Below are 13,825 nucleotides of genomic sequence, written 5' to 3' on the forward strand. Positions count from 1 at the left end.
CTGTACGATGTACTTCTCAGACGTCGCGTATGCCAAGAAAAATAATACGTATTGTACGCTCTTAGAAAAGGAAAGAAAAGCTGAGCAAAAAAAGCGAAGAAAAGGATTTATCGTATATAGTCTAGTGTTGTTGGAAGGAACAGGCAAATGAACGAAACATGTCCATTTTATACCGTTTCTAATGCGTTTCTATCTGCGATAGTTTGTAGACATAGCTTGAATAGTATTTATCAGAAACTAATTATTGTTAGAACGGAAAGAAAGAAGCGAAACTGAGAGCGCGAGAGGGAGGGAGAGAAAGTACCGAGCGAGTGCGCGAGAGAAAGAGAGAGCGAGTGCTTGTTGCGCGGACGCGTGTGCGAGGTGGGTGGGTCAGGATTTGACGGATGGAAAGGATCGGGATTTATCGACAACAACAATCTCGAAGACGCTGGACGAAATTGTTTACGCGAGTTACGGAATTCTTGTTGCACCGCCGAACGTCAGCGAGTTCTGACGTTGAGATTTGTTAGGAAGGTTGAGAGAAATGTATGTCTAAATCATACCCGTGCAATTAATCCGAAGTGAAACAGCATCGGGGATATAATAAATAAGACGTCGACCGGTGATTCTTCTCTGAATTATCGACGATTGCGATCGTTATCTCGATGATGATTGAGGGAGTAACGAAAGTAGTTCCTACGGAGGAAATAACGACGCTGTCGTCCACCGTCTCGATGCCGATCGTATATGGCAGCCGGAAGGAGGGACCACGAGAGCGAGCAAGCAAACTTGTGTGAACAGCGAATTAGTTTCGGAACGACATTTCTTTATTTGTACGTCTCAATCCGCGATTTTGTAATTTCCTTGTAATAAACTTGCACAGAAGTTACACACGGACACACACACACACACACACACATACACAGGATGTGTTTCGACGTCTACGGTTTTTATTTCAAATGGTCACCGCCTGGCCACGAGACGATTATCAATTGTGGTTTTGGTATGCGAGATATTGAAGAAGTAAGTGATCCGACTTATCTTTGCAAAAATCTATGTTAGCGATTGTAAAAGTAAACTAAAACTTCTTTTCCACGGATAACAAATATTTAAAAGCTATAAAAAGATAAGATAAATCGCTATTTTACAATGAATTCTTCGGCTCGAAGCTGAGGAATTTTTCGCCGATCGGTATGATATAATATTTGACTTTTGACGTTGCACTGCGATATATGAGACAAGCTAAATAGATTAACTATATTAAAGAAATAAAATAATTGTATCTTGTCTAATGTACTTTTGGAAAAGCGTGTGGAAATGTTTTGTGAATGTGTGGTGTATTTGCTACTTTTTTCAACGACAGAAATTTGATCCTCGTGCGACGATATGATGCTCTCGAGTTTACGATTTTGTACTTTAGACAGAGAAAAGTGGATGGGGCGATAGAAATCACGAATCAGTTTGCATCGAAAATGTGCACAAGCGAATTCACGATACAATCTTCTGAGTTTCCATTAGAGATTAGAGTATCGATTCAATGTAACAGACTAAAAAATGCATCACACTTGTTAGTGATTTAGATCAATCACATCCAAACGTACTAGATGCATTACTAGATGCAAATTGTGCAAGTTTTCTTTCCTTGCAGCAGCAAAATCAGCAGCGCAATCCCCGATTTTACGTGAATTGGTAGAGTTTTTTTTTCTGGTACTCTTAGCTAAGTCGCGTTATTTAATTTACGATACTGATATTCAACGTATTTTTCATAAGCAATTATTTTGTAATACTGTATGTATATCATGCGCATAATAATAATCATATCGTATGTAGTAGTGGCGTTGGTGACTTTTTAGTGTTATCGAGCACTTGATTCTCTTTTCGATATTTTTTCGTCGTTTCTCTTTGCTAAAATTAAAGTTCTAATTATGAATGATTTATACAGAAGCGCTATGAAATAAAGGGTTTTGTAAATTCATACTTAAAATGATGTATTTAATTTATACACAAATATTTCATATGTGAAACTTTTAATTTCTTTTAAATTCTTTTTTCGTACATAACAATCTCGTTTGACTTTACACGTCAAAAGTTGATTTTTAAATAACCAAAATTGAATAGTAGACAATTTCAGCGTAGTAAATATAGTGCACAAATTAAAAAATAAAATTAACCTTTGTTTGTCACAGTTACCCGAGATATTAAAATAATGTTGGGAATGAAAGATGTATCCAGCAAGCTTTTCTACGTCGGACGATGAACCGATTAAGAAACACGAGAAAAATGTAAAGGTTTTCGTGCGGATTTTACCACTCGTAAAACCGTGCGAATCTTGCGCGAAGATCAGCGCGGACGGCAAGGTGAGATTTATGTAAATCTCTTTATCGTCGAATCAAGATATTCCGAGTTTTTTTATTATCGATTAAGATGACTCGAGCATTTAGATATCTATTTTTAACCGAGGAAAAACTCGAACTTTGTTAGTGCTGCAAAGTTTATATGCATGTATGATTTCTTTAAATTGATAAAAGTTTTATATTTTATTACTGAAATACTGGATAATTTGTTTAATAATGTTTTAATACATTTTGTCAATTAATGCGCTGTGATGTTTAATCTATTTAGACGATATACGTAAGATGTTTGCAAGATATGCGACAACATAAACTGTCGACAGGCTCGTATCCGATGTACTGGACTTTCCTGACCGATGGAATCTTCCACGAGGCATCTCAAGATAAGGTGTATCGCGCTACCACGAGAGATCTTGTAAAAAAGTGCTTGACATTGAAAGTAGTTGATATGTAAAATCGGCAAAACAACAATATTCCGAACTGCGTCAGCGCAATATTTAATTATTGAGATACTATCGTTTAATCGGGCGGTAGCAATGTAAACCAGTTTATTTTAGCATTTCTAAATTTGTGAAATCGTTAAATTAAATATCTTAAAAGAATAAGGTATATTTATCTGTAAAAATCTATAAAGAATCTTTACGATGATGATATATTAATAATATCAGAGAGAAATCTGAGAATATCACGCTATTTTACTTTGTTTCAAATCAATTTTGTACAAAATATCTGGCAAATACCGCTGACAATGTAAGGAACTTGCGGTGCGATATTTATAAAAAGAAGTTTATAATATTCACAATATGCAAATTATTTTAGAGTCCTAGATGGCATAAATTGCGTGCTGATCGTCTGCGGACAAACCGGGTCCGGAAAGAGTTTCACAATCGGTGGTTATAAAAATAATTGGGAAGTACGCTTTCAGAATGAATTAATTTAATCTCAATAATTAATAATTGAAATGTTAGAACACTAAAAAATTATTTTTGGAAAAAGAACATTCTTACTTAAAATAATACGATATAAAATTACTTAAAATAATACGATATAAAATTAAGTGAAATTGAGAATTGAATTTTTTAAAGAAATTTTATGATTTTAACGTTGCTTTAACTGATATTTTAATTATAAAATTTAAGTCTTTGTTTAATTGATTTTACTTATTCTCAGCATAGAGGGTTAATTCCGCGACTTTTATCTGATATGTTTACGGAGAAAATAAACCGAAGGAAAATTTGTGATATACGCTATCGTTTGAGTTTTCTTCAGCTGAGAGGTAAAAACGTAACCGATCTTCTTACGACGCAAAAACGAAAAATCGTTAACATTAGCGAGCACGATGTCTTTAAGGTATGCTGCTTGTATCGTCAATTATCAGCTCTCCAAATTGATCTTTTGTTTATTTGTATTTCTATTAAACTTAAAAATATATAACTATTGATTTTACATTGCGACAAAGTAGCATAAAAATATTTAAGCGATGCTTTATAATTTTCTGAAACTCTTTACATTCATCTAATGAGTCTTTTGTTGTATTCTTGTATGCAGCATACAAGAAATGTATACAATAGATTTGAAAAACATGATACGATAAAAAACTGCACAATGACACGGTGAAAAATCGGAACAGTTATAATTCCAGCATGTAACTATAGTGGATGTAGACAACGAGGAGGAGACCCTGAAGAAAATACTCGAGGCAGAAGCAAGGAGAGCGATTGTCAAAGGAACAATATATCCGGTGTCACATCTGGGTGCAGCTATAATCACTCTCCACGTATCAAATGCAAGTCTAATAAAATCACAGGCCACCGTAGCGACGGCAAGAGTAATTTGACATGTTTGGCTTCATTAAAAAAGAAATGAATTAAAAAAAATTTGTAATGTTCTTATGAGATTTTTAAAGAAATCTCTGAGACGTTTACATTTTGAAGAAAAAAATTAATGGATTTATTACAAATTTATGAATCGATATTAGATACATGTCGTAGAGATGGCTGGAACTGGTACAGCGGGGAAATCGAGTTGCGCGAAGACAGCGACCGATTTGGGTACGGCGAATTTGATGAAAATGCAGCTAGAACAGTACTTCATGTATCTTAGAGAACCGAACGCTTCGATGTACAGTGTTGTTCGCTCAAGTAATTTACTGAAGCTACTGAAAGACGCCCTTACCGTTACATCCATCATTCGGTAATCATAAAAAAATAGAAACTTAAACTGAAGTAGAGTAAATAATTAAACTACACTGGTTGTAAGCTGATCTATTGCTTAATTTAGAATATTGCTTAATTAAAACAAAATAAATGATTTTTACATTAATTAAATAAAATTAGATTGTCTTAGATAAAAATATGAATCATCGATATTCAATAAAAATAATTAAAATAAGCTCCTTAATCGTTGATTTAAATCACATTGTAATATGATTTTAATTTTGAATCTTTAATATAAATCGAATATTTCTTTTTTTTAAATTTAATTAATATATTTTATGGCAGAAAGTTAAAAGAAATTTTTCTTGTTAGTTTTATATCTCATGTGCGGATCACAAGGGAGGATCTCGATGTCACTTTGTCGACCATGCGACTGACTGCTAAAATCGCAAAACTGAAACTGATCAAAACGATACGATACGTTCGGCCGCAAGCGGAATTAATTGTGCAACAATTGCGAAAGGAAGTAAATGCTCTAAGGACGGAGCTGGAATTAAATGCTATGTTTTTACATCAAGAAGCGCTGATGAACATCTCGAAATCGCGGGCCGAGCAGATTAGCCGGGATATAATGAAATTTTTGCAGGGTTCCATTTCGGAGTTAACGCTCTTCAACGTTACCCAAGCGCGAGTATTGATGAAAATCACCAAACGATTATACGACAAGTTTGTTCCCTTCGTATTTTGGAATCAAATTTTTTATTTCAATTTGCACACTTGAAATTAAGATTAAAACAGTTCTAATTAAACTGATTAATCTTTCTGTTTAGCGCATTTAATTATTGTTATTAGATCGTTCTTTTCATAAGTAGCGGCGGAAAAATTAATTTGATAATCATAAACGCGATAAAAAAGCGTTTAATTATTCTCTAAACGCTTTACAGATTAATTGCGGAAGGCATTAAAGCGCAGGACTTAAATGAAGTGTATGAAAATGTGGTGGAATCATTGGTGCAAGCAAATGCTACCTAATCGACATCGTTGTTAAAAAAAAATTTCTTTATTGCACTTTATCATCCTGCTAATTATTTTAATCTTACGTCTATGTGTATTAATACAAACAAGATTTTGGTCACTAAATAAAGTTGATAATTATCTATTTGTTCTTATTAAAATTTGTATTAAAATTATATTAAATAATAAATAATTTTTATAACAGAAAATTATTAGAGATAATATGTAATAATTAAACAAATTGGGATCTGCGATTTAACGAAAATGAAGGATCATTATTTTCTCTACCAAATGCTGTTTATTATGATTTTCCAGCAGATAAACACAACTGTCTCTCTCTCTCTTTCTCTCTCTCTCTCTCTCTCTCTCTCTCTCTCTCTCTCTCTTTCGTTTTTCCTCTCCTTTCTTCTTCATCTCTTGAATAAACATCGAAATTTGACACACTCATGACTCAATAATTTCCGAAGAAATTCTTCAGTCTTCTTCCGTGCTTTGCTGATAGCGCGTGAACAGCTATTTCTCTGTCAGTCAAGTTATACGAAAATCAAGAAAGCTATTTCTCTATACTTCTTTAAATCTAGAAATATTCATATAGTCATAAACATGAAGTATATTTGTTGCACATGTTTTTATTCCATAATACACGATATGCTTCTACAATTATGTCACGTTTATTCTAATCTGCAAAGGTTTGTGTTAAATCTAAATGTGTGTGTCGTGTCAATTGTTTGAAGAATCTATAATTTACGACAGAATGTGTAATAATTCTGTTTTTAAATTTTTGTTTTGTTTTAATTTCGTCAAAGAGTGCTCGAATGCGATTCTCGATATACTTGGTGTGTACAAATTAAAAGTCTTACGCTGGATATCTTGCGGTAACATGTATTGTACATTTTATTTTAGCATATTGCTGCCCCACGAGACGAAACCGTGCCTAACCGAAAAAATTGTAGAAAAGCTTTACGTAAGTATTCTTGCAAACAATACAATAATACTGCAAATTAAAAAAGCTTTAAAAAAACAAAACATTTGTGACAATTTTTTCTTATGCGTTCTTTTTAGTCGTCGGACCGAGTAAAGAATTTAGAAGATTTTCTAAACGAAGGCAAAGAGTACTTAAACCTGGCGAATAGTTTGGATGAGTGCAATCAAAGGAATCCGACGATATTTGCGATTATGTTAAAAGCTTTGGACATTTATTCAAGGGTGAGTTAAAGTCCAACGTGTGAGTCTCTGCAAAAGTAAAATTAAAACAAAAAATTGTAGGCAATTATTTCTCTATATATAAAATTATGAATTTTTAATCGTCGAATTCGAAGATTATTTTTAAGATCGTTTTTGTTTTATTGATTCAGTGATTTTAACGACGATTTTGTAGAATTTAGGAATTCAGATAATTTTCCTGTAAAATTTTATATTTAGGTGCTTGTTGAATTTTATCTCGTCTGAATTCGCCGCATATAATAATATTATGCATTTTATGTTGCGCATAGTTAAAAGTCCAGTTTCAAAGTGTGAATTATGATCAAACGATTACTGGCATCAGCATCTTTGAGCATTGCGATAGGATAAACAGCGACGAAGAATATTATGATTATTTGTACGATAGTGACACCGATTATAGTATCAATAGCGATATGAGCGACAATGATGATCCTTTCGTTTGGTTCTCTGATTATGATGGTCACATTAACCAGGTGGATTTCATCGGCCAGAGTTTTCATTACAAAATTATGCTGATGAAAATAGAGTTGCTGATTACGCGAATTCAAAACGTATACATCGCATTCATCAGGAATCGCTTGTTATTTGCCTTAATACTGATGAATTATTTCAAGAGATTGGATCTGTTTCTATCTAACAACGCGGAAATTTTAAATTTGCATAAACTAACAAGAAGTCAGCTACAGGATATCCGCTACAAATACAATCTCTTGAAGCAATTGACAGAGCGCATTGCTGAGGTACGTTTTCTGCCATATATTACGAGTTGTTAAACTAATTAAAATTTAATTTGTCTATGTGTTATCGCAATGACTTTGGAATAATTAATTCTTTATATATCAGCAGTATTTTATAATATTTTTTTGTTTAAACTGCTTTGTTTAATTGATTCTCAAAAAACTCTTAAAAAGAGTTATTTTTCTTATATATAATTTTAACGTAAATATATTTAATTGAATTAATTATTAAGTGTGTGTGTAAGCACAATGTTATTTCTTGTCTGTATTTGTATCTTTGATATGTATACCTTTGATTTTTATATATTCAGGTTGGAATTAAAAACGGGAATACAATTTTAAATATGATATAACAAAGTGGATGCTATAAAGCAAGTGGATGGTCGAACTAATACAACGACTTCTTTACATATTTATATAATATTTATATTCTTTGTATATTCTATATAATATTTCTTTATTTACATAATATTTCTAGAACGGAAAAAGATTTGATGTTGCTTTTTGTTAATGTATTATTTCTATAAATTAATGTATATATATTTTGTTGTTTGTTTCTCGAGATAAATAATTCATTAATTAGTATTTATAATATAAATGTTTATAATATAAATTTTTGCGTTACTTGTTACTATAAATTTTTTGCGTTACTTGTTACTTTTCTTGTCTAAATATAAAAAAATATATATAATAACAAATGTAGATACGTGTTGATACAAAAAAAATAAAAACAATTTAGCCAGTCACGTAGCGTGAAAGAAAAATTTCGGCTTGAGATGTTATATTTTGTGCAAATTACATGTATAGAAATAAATAATACAATAAAGCTTAAATTTGTTATTTTTCAAATTTAATGTATTTTTTTCAAAGGAATATTTAAAATTAATACACTAATAATCTAATCAATAATACAATCATTTTATCTGATAAAATCTGACGATAATCTGACGATAAAAGACGACAAAATGATCAAAGACAAATCTTTTGTGCATATCAATTACATTCGAACGCGCAAAGCTACGCTACAATAAAGATCTCGTGTTGTTATATCATTAATGTAACATAGCAAATGTTTTAAACGAGAGAAAAAACATCGGATTATTTTTTTCTTTTTTACGCAATTATAAAGAGTAAAAGAAGGCTTGATGTTTTTTCCTCTCTTCTTTTTCTTCTGGAGTTTGATCCAGCATGATCAATACTTCATAAATCTTTGAAGCTCTGTGCGGAAGCACTTTTATAACTTAAACAGACAAGAAACTTTCTAGTATTTAAATTATTTAATTATTATATTTAAATTATTTGAATTCTTATGCTACGTTATACATTTTTATTTAAAATATTTAAATTCAAAAAATTTTTAAATATTTAAATTAAAAAAATTTTTAATTTAAAATATACTCTACAAAAATGTGTAAAGAATGTGTATAACAACTAAACTTTTTGTATTTTTTTTCTTTTGATATATAATGTACATAACAAATGCTTTTTTAGACTCTGACTGTATTCTGATATTCACGGCAGTGTTGCGATATGGGATCGGTTGTATGCGCATGTGCGGCTCTGCGCATGTGCGGTGATGGAGATCCAGTGCCATTATATGTTGTGTGTTGACCGTATGGCGGGACGTTTTGACATGAGAAGGTTAGGTGACTACAAATAAGGTAAGATTTATTTATTTACAAGCATGGAATCTACGAAGCCAGCAGCTAAAAAACCAAGAAGTAGAAAATTTCAATCAATTTCAAAAAATTTAGAAATATTTTTAATGTAGCGGGTAACGGTGCCTTGTTTAACTTGTATGAGACACTGTACTGATGCCGTATTGTCGCACATGCGCATACAACCGGTCCCATATCGCAACACTGATTCACGGCCAGTACTGAAATGCTACAGTGTACGTTACACAAACTATTAGTTTCAGTACTGGCAGTGAACAGTGAACATCAGAATTCAATCTCTGTCGCTCTCTCTTGTAGATGGCGCGATTTCTAGTTAGTTGGTCTGGTTTATCACGGAGATAGTTCCAAAGAGCGTTGTGCATTAATGTGCCGCGTTATCAGTTGTTCATTTTTACCGCCAATTACGCGTTGGTTGTGTGTCGGAGTGCACTTTCGCGGATCGCATACGCGAAGTGTCTCCTCGATAAAGTCTTTGTGTTTTCCTTATCTTTACGATGGCAGACCCACGGAACTGTCGTGATTGCGTTTCTCGTGAACTGACAATCGAAGAGAAGGAATATGCAGCGGCGAATTTGAACGAGACTGATGAGAACAGAGAAAAGACCATCGCGCAGATTAGACACTGGATCCAGGAAAATGACGACTTATGCGCTCGTACCGGTAAAAATAACAGCATTTACATAAAATGTGCACGTTAAAGTGTGTGTGTGTGTTGAAAATTAATTCGGCTCATTGAAATTTTGCCACTGCATTTTAAAATAAACAACACTTTAAAATAAAATTATTTTTCATTAACATGACATTATCTCTAATATTTAATTCGTTAAACTTGTCTTTGATCGCACAATAAAAAAAATGTAACGAAAGTATATAAATTTTCTTATTAAAAGAAAAATTTTTATTTTCTTGAATAACAATTTTTATTTTTTTATGTTTAATAGAAACATGTAAATGTATTCTCAATTTTAAAAGTAAAATTGAAATCTTTAAATTATTGAAGTTTATCACTGCTTTTCTTGCTATGTGATTTGTTTTATATTGTGCATTATGCTTGCTTGCATCGCTTGTATTTTGACAGCTCGAATATCACTTTACGTCACAATCAGCTAATAATGCGAAATAAGTTGAATTATCACGAGGCAAGGTCATCTCGCGTTAATTTGACGAATTAATTATACATATAAATATTTTGATGTGACCATGTATCTTTTATCTAAATTGATACCCGTAAAAATAGAGTCAACTTTCACAGTTTTAAATATTTTCATAAATATTAAATAAAATATACTAATATAAAATTAAAAAATCTTATTTTTATTTATTATATAATTAATAATCTATGCATAGTACGTATATTAAGTTAAAGAATAAAATCAATTAAACAGTAAGAATTAGATAACAATTATATTTACACTGTGATTGAAATAAAATTTTACGGCTGTCTCAGAATTTCTCATGCAAATTACGTTGCATGACAAAAAATCTAATTGTCATAAGAATGACAATTTTAAAGTTACTACTTTATTATGCATTATCTATTATATAACATATTATATAAATATCTTGTTTTGTTACATGATTAATGAGCAAGTTTTTTTACAACATTGATTTTTTTTATGGGCTTCTTGATTACAAAAAGTTATTATTTTACAATTATAAAATTATTTGCATTAGTTAAATACCGCAAATATCAATAGTTGATAGATTTTATTTATTATAATTGGTCATTCAAAAAAGTTAATTACTTTAAATACAGATGACTTTTTTCTTTTGCGGTTTTTGAGAGTCTGCAAATTTGATATCGAAAAAACCAAAACAAAGATACGAAATTACTATAAACAACGATCCGATCTGCCGGAATGGTTTGCGGACAAGGATCCTCTTCGACCGGAATTGCAGGAGCTGCTCGACATAGGGTAACGACAACTATTCTAATTACAAAGTATAATTAAACAAAAAAGTTGATTTTTTGCCACAAGTATCGTGTCAGATAAATCTAATAGCATTTCTGATGCTGAATTTAAACGTGTTTTTCATTCCTTTCAATTACGTAAATTTTTCGAGTAAAACATTTTGATATAAATCTATTAAGTTATATTTTCTGTAAACTTATTTTTTATTAAAATATAACACTGATTAATTTTCTTTTATATTTTATTTGGAAAATTTGGTTTCTTAGGAATATAAATGTTCAATAGTAATTTTTTAATCTGAGACCAAGTGCATAATTTTTCTGTTCTGATGATCTTGATACTAAACTATAATCGATTAATCATATTTAATGTGTTACAATCTTAAAATTTTGATAATTAACTTTTTAAATATATAAAAATGCTATCTTAATAAATCTATATAAATATATACACTGTTACGTCGGAATATCACAGTTTTTACACAAAAAGTAATTGAAAAGAGATGACTGATTACATTTTTAAATGTATTATTAGCGTAAAATATATGTAAAAAGCATTAAAAATATCAGAAGTTACAAAAATTATGTTGTACAGCGTTACTAAAGTGCGGAAATTCGTGAGATTTCACGATAAACTTTTCTGCTCAACGGTTTCCAATGGATTCCAACTTTCTCAGGTAGAATGTGTTGAGACAAATTACGTGTAATTATTTTCGCGCTGCTTGAACTATGAATAATATCTTTATTAATTTATTTTCATCAAGTTGTCAAGGAAACAAAGCATCTCGAACCAGTTAATTAAAATGTCAATTAAAATGACTCACCGTGAAATCTCACGATTTTCCACACTCTAATGGTTATTATCGCCGATTTTTCTCGTAACGTTGTAGTTACAAATTACGTAGCATTCACTCATCGTTAAATCACTACTCACTGATGAGATTTAATTACTTTAATTTATGTCATTAATTCGTAACTAATTTGCATAATAATTCCGGTTTAAGTGCTTGTAATTGAACATTCGACATCATTAGAGTGTTTAGTTCCATGGAACATTGAAGCTTCCTACTTATTTTGTATGATATAAGGAAAAGCGTCTCGTGATTTTAATTGACTGACAATTTAATTGACAGAAAATAAATAAAAATTTAATGGAAAATTTTCTGACAAGTTTAAAGCCAAATTTTTCCTTAATTTATTTATTTTAAAGAATATTGAAGATATTTTGTTTGCAGCAAAATAAAAAAATGCACTAATTGCATTGATTTAGAAATATTTCACTTATGTATAGATTATTTTTGCCCTTACGAAAGCTGGACGATCAGAAGAGGATGGTTATCTTCGTGCGTGTCGGTCGGCAAAATCCATCCACACAGAAGTTATCAGATCTAATTAAAGTACGATTAATAGCGTAATGTGATTCGAATAATTTATAACGTATTTTATTAGAATTATTTAAAGTAATATCTTTTTTCATTCTTTTGTTTCTCAACGAATGATCTCTTTTTAGATCGGTATGATGACGATGGACGTGTTGGCGAGAAATCACGTTGAAGGATCCATGTACGGTTGTGTCGTATATATAGATTTGGATCTTGTTCACATAGGTCACGTTACTCAGATGCGTCCCAATGTCATAATGAATCTGGTCCGCTCGTGGCAAGGATGCTTTCCGATGAAGATCAAGTCAATAAACTTTATCAACGCGCCGGAGTACGCTCATGTAGTTCTGCGAATTTTCAAGTCTTTCATGAATGAGAAGTTGAAGCAGAGAATGCACACCTATACGAAAAAAATGATGCACGATTATTTCAAGGATATCCCGGTTGATATCCTGCCGGTCGAATATGGCGGTACTGATGGTACAATCGTAGAATTAAAAGGTAATTATATTAAGCAAAACAGAAAGAAAACGAGAGAAAGAAGAAAGCAAATTCATATATTTTGTATTATCCAATAATTGTAACAAAAAATTAATTCTTGATTTCTTATATGTGAAATTGCGATAATTGGAAGTATTTAAACGAATGTTATTTGAGATTCGTAAATTTGATTTGTATATCTTTGCATACGAGCCTGAACATTTGTAACTTAACTTGCATAATGTAACCTTTTACACTTGCAGAATATTGGAAGGAAGTGCTCGAAGAGAATCGCGACTGGATTATCGATGATGAAAAGTACAAGCTAGTGTCAAAAAAAAAATAGTCCGAGATGTGTCCGAATTAATCTCACGCACACAGAGTGACAATTGCCGACTGCATGAAATTGGTAAAACAGTGATAAGGTGATAAGGTAATAAAAAAAAAACGACAATATAATATCGATACATAGAATATGTGATTAAGATTTTTATAAAAAGAAGACTATATCTGCGTGTATGTATATGAAATCTTTTTGTCTCACTTTTATATAAGTAAATATATATTTTTACACTGTCAGGCTTTCCTTTTGCATTCCGCAATTTCTTTAATTTACGAGGAATTTTTCTTTTTTTATTGATGAACGTCTGACGGTAGTTTTTCTTTGACAAGCATTGTTATCATTGCGCATAGACTTCGTGAGTTCATCATAAGTTCATGTACGCGACATGATATAATTTTTTAACGTACTTTAATTTGTTAGATAACGACACGTCGAAATTATAGGCGATAGATAAAACGGATTGTGCTATTAATTGACGCATTTCTATTCCTGAGAGAGATACGTTCACGAGTTAAACACTGCAAAATGTACATACGTAAATAGATCATGGGCAAGTAATATTGCA

The 13,825-nt window shown here is 31.4% G+C and overlaps 2 protein-coding genes across 6 annotated transcripts; both read left to right on the top strand.

The window, feature by feature from the left end:
• The first annotated feature begins 59 nt into the window (after positions 1–59).
• LOC105672505 (uncharacterized) lies at positions 60–9,179 on the top strand. Of its 5 annotated transcripts, XR_010890074.1 has the most exons (10): positions 60–3,246; positions 3,504–3,683; positions 3,976–4,161; positions 4,312–4,526; positions 4,862–5,215; positions 5,434–6,192; positions 6,407–6,467; positions 6,566–6,709; positions 6,997–7,467; positions 7,776–8,313. XR_010890074.1 is itself a non-coding variant. In XM_012367481.2 (5 exons), the coding sequence occupies exons 1-5, from the start codon at positions 6,107–6,109 to the stop codon at positions 8,971–8,973; spliced, it is 780 nt and encodes a 259-aa protein (XP_012222904.2). In that variant the 5' UTR covers positions 5,975–6,106; the 3' UTR covers positions 8,974–9,179. The 5 variants fall into 5 exon arrangements, 2 of the variants coding, with proteins under 2 accessions (XP_012222904.2, XP_012222903.1); XR_010890073.1 differs by having other exon boundaries at positions 60–3,683; XR_010890075.1 differs by having other exon boundaries at positions 60–3,683; positions 7,201–7,467.
• Positions 9,180–9,413: 234 nt separating this feature from the next.
• LOC105672500 (retinol-binding protein pinta-like) lies at positions 9,414–13,496 on the top strand. Its single transcript, XM_012367475.2, has 5 exons — positions 9,414–9,803; positions 10,900–11,059; positions 12,347–12,452; positions 12,566–12,938; positions 13,181–13,496. The coding sequence occupies exons 1-5, from the start codon at positions 9,638–9,640 to the stop codon at positions 13,261–13,263; spliced, it is 888 nt and encodes a 295-aa protein (XP_012222898.2). The 5' UTR covers positions 9,414–9,637; the 3' UTR covers positions 13,264–13,496.
• Positions 13,497–13,825: the final 329 nt, after the last annotated feature.

The sequence above is a fragment of the Linepithema humile genome, chromosome 4 (genome assembly GCF_040581485.1).
Source record: "Linepithema humile isolate Giens D197 chromosome 4, Lhum_UNIL_v1.0, whole genome shotgun sequence".
NCBI classification, from domain to species: Eukaryota; Metazoa; Arthropoda; class Insecta; order Hymenoptera; family Formicidae; genus Linepithema; species Linepithema humile.

Coding starts and splice junctions, on each gene's coding strand:
- LOC105672505 (XM_012367480.2), top strand. CDS start 6,107: ATGAAGTATATTTGTTGCACATGTTTTTATTCCATAATACACGATATG. Junction 6,468..6,565: donor AAATTGTAGAAAAGCTTTAC/GTAAGTATTCTT, acceptor CGTTCTTTTTAG/TCGTCGGACCGAGTAAAGAA. Junction 7,468..7,775: donor TGACAGAGCGCATTGCTGAG/GTACGTTTTCTG, acceptor TTATATATTCAG/GTTGGAATTAAAAACGGGAA.
- LOC105672500 (XM_012367475.2), top strand. CDS start 9,638: ATGGCAGACCCACGGAACTGTCGTGATTGCGTTTCTCGTGAACTGACA. Junction 9,804..10,899: donor CGACTTATGCGCTCGTACCG/GTAAAAATAACA, acceptor CTTTAAATACAG/ATGACTTTTTTCTTTTGCGG. Junction 12,453..12,565: donor AGTTATCAGATCTAATTAAA/GTACGATTAATA, acceptor ATCTCTTTTTAG/ATCGGTATGATGACGATGGA.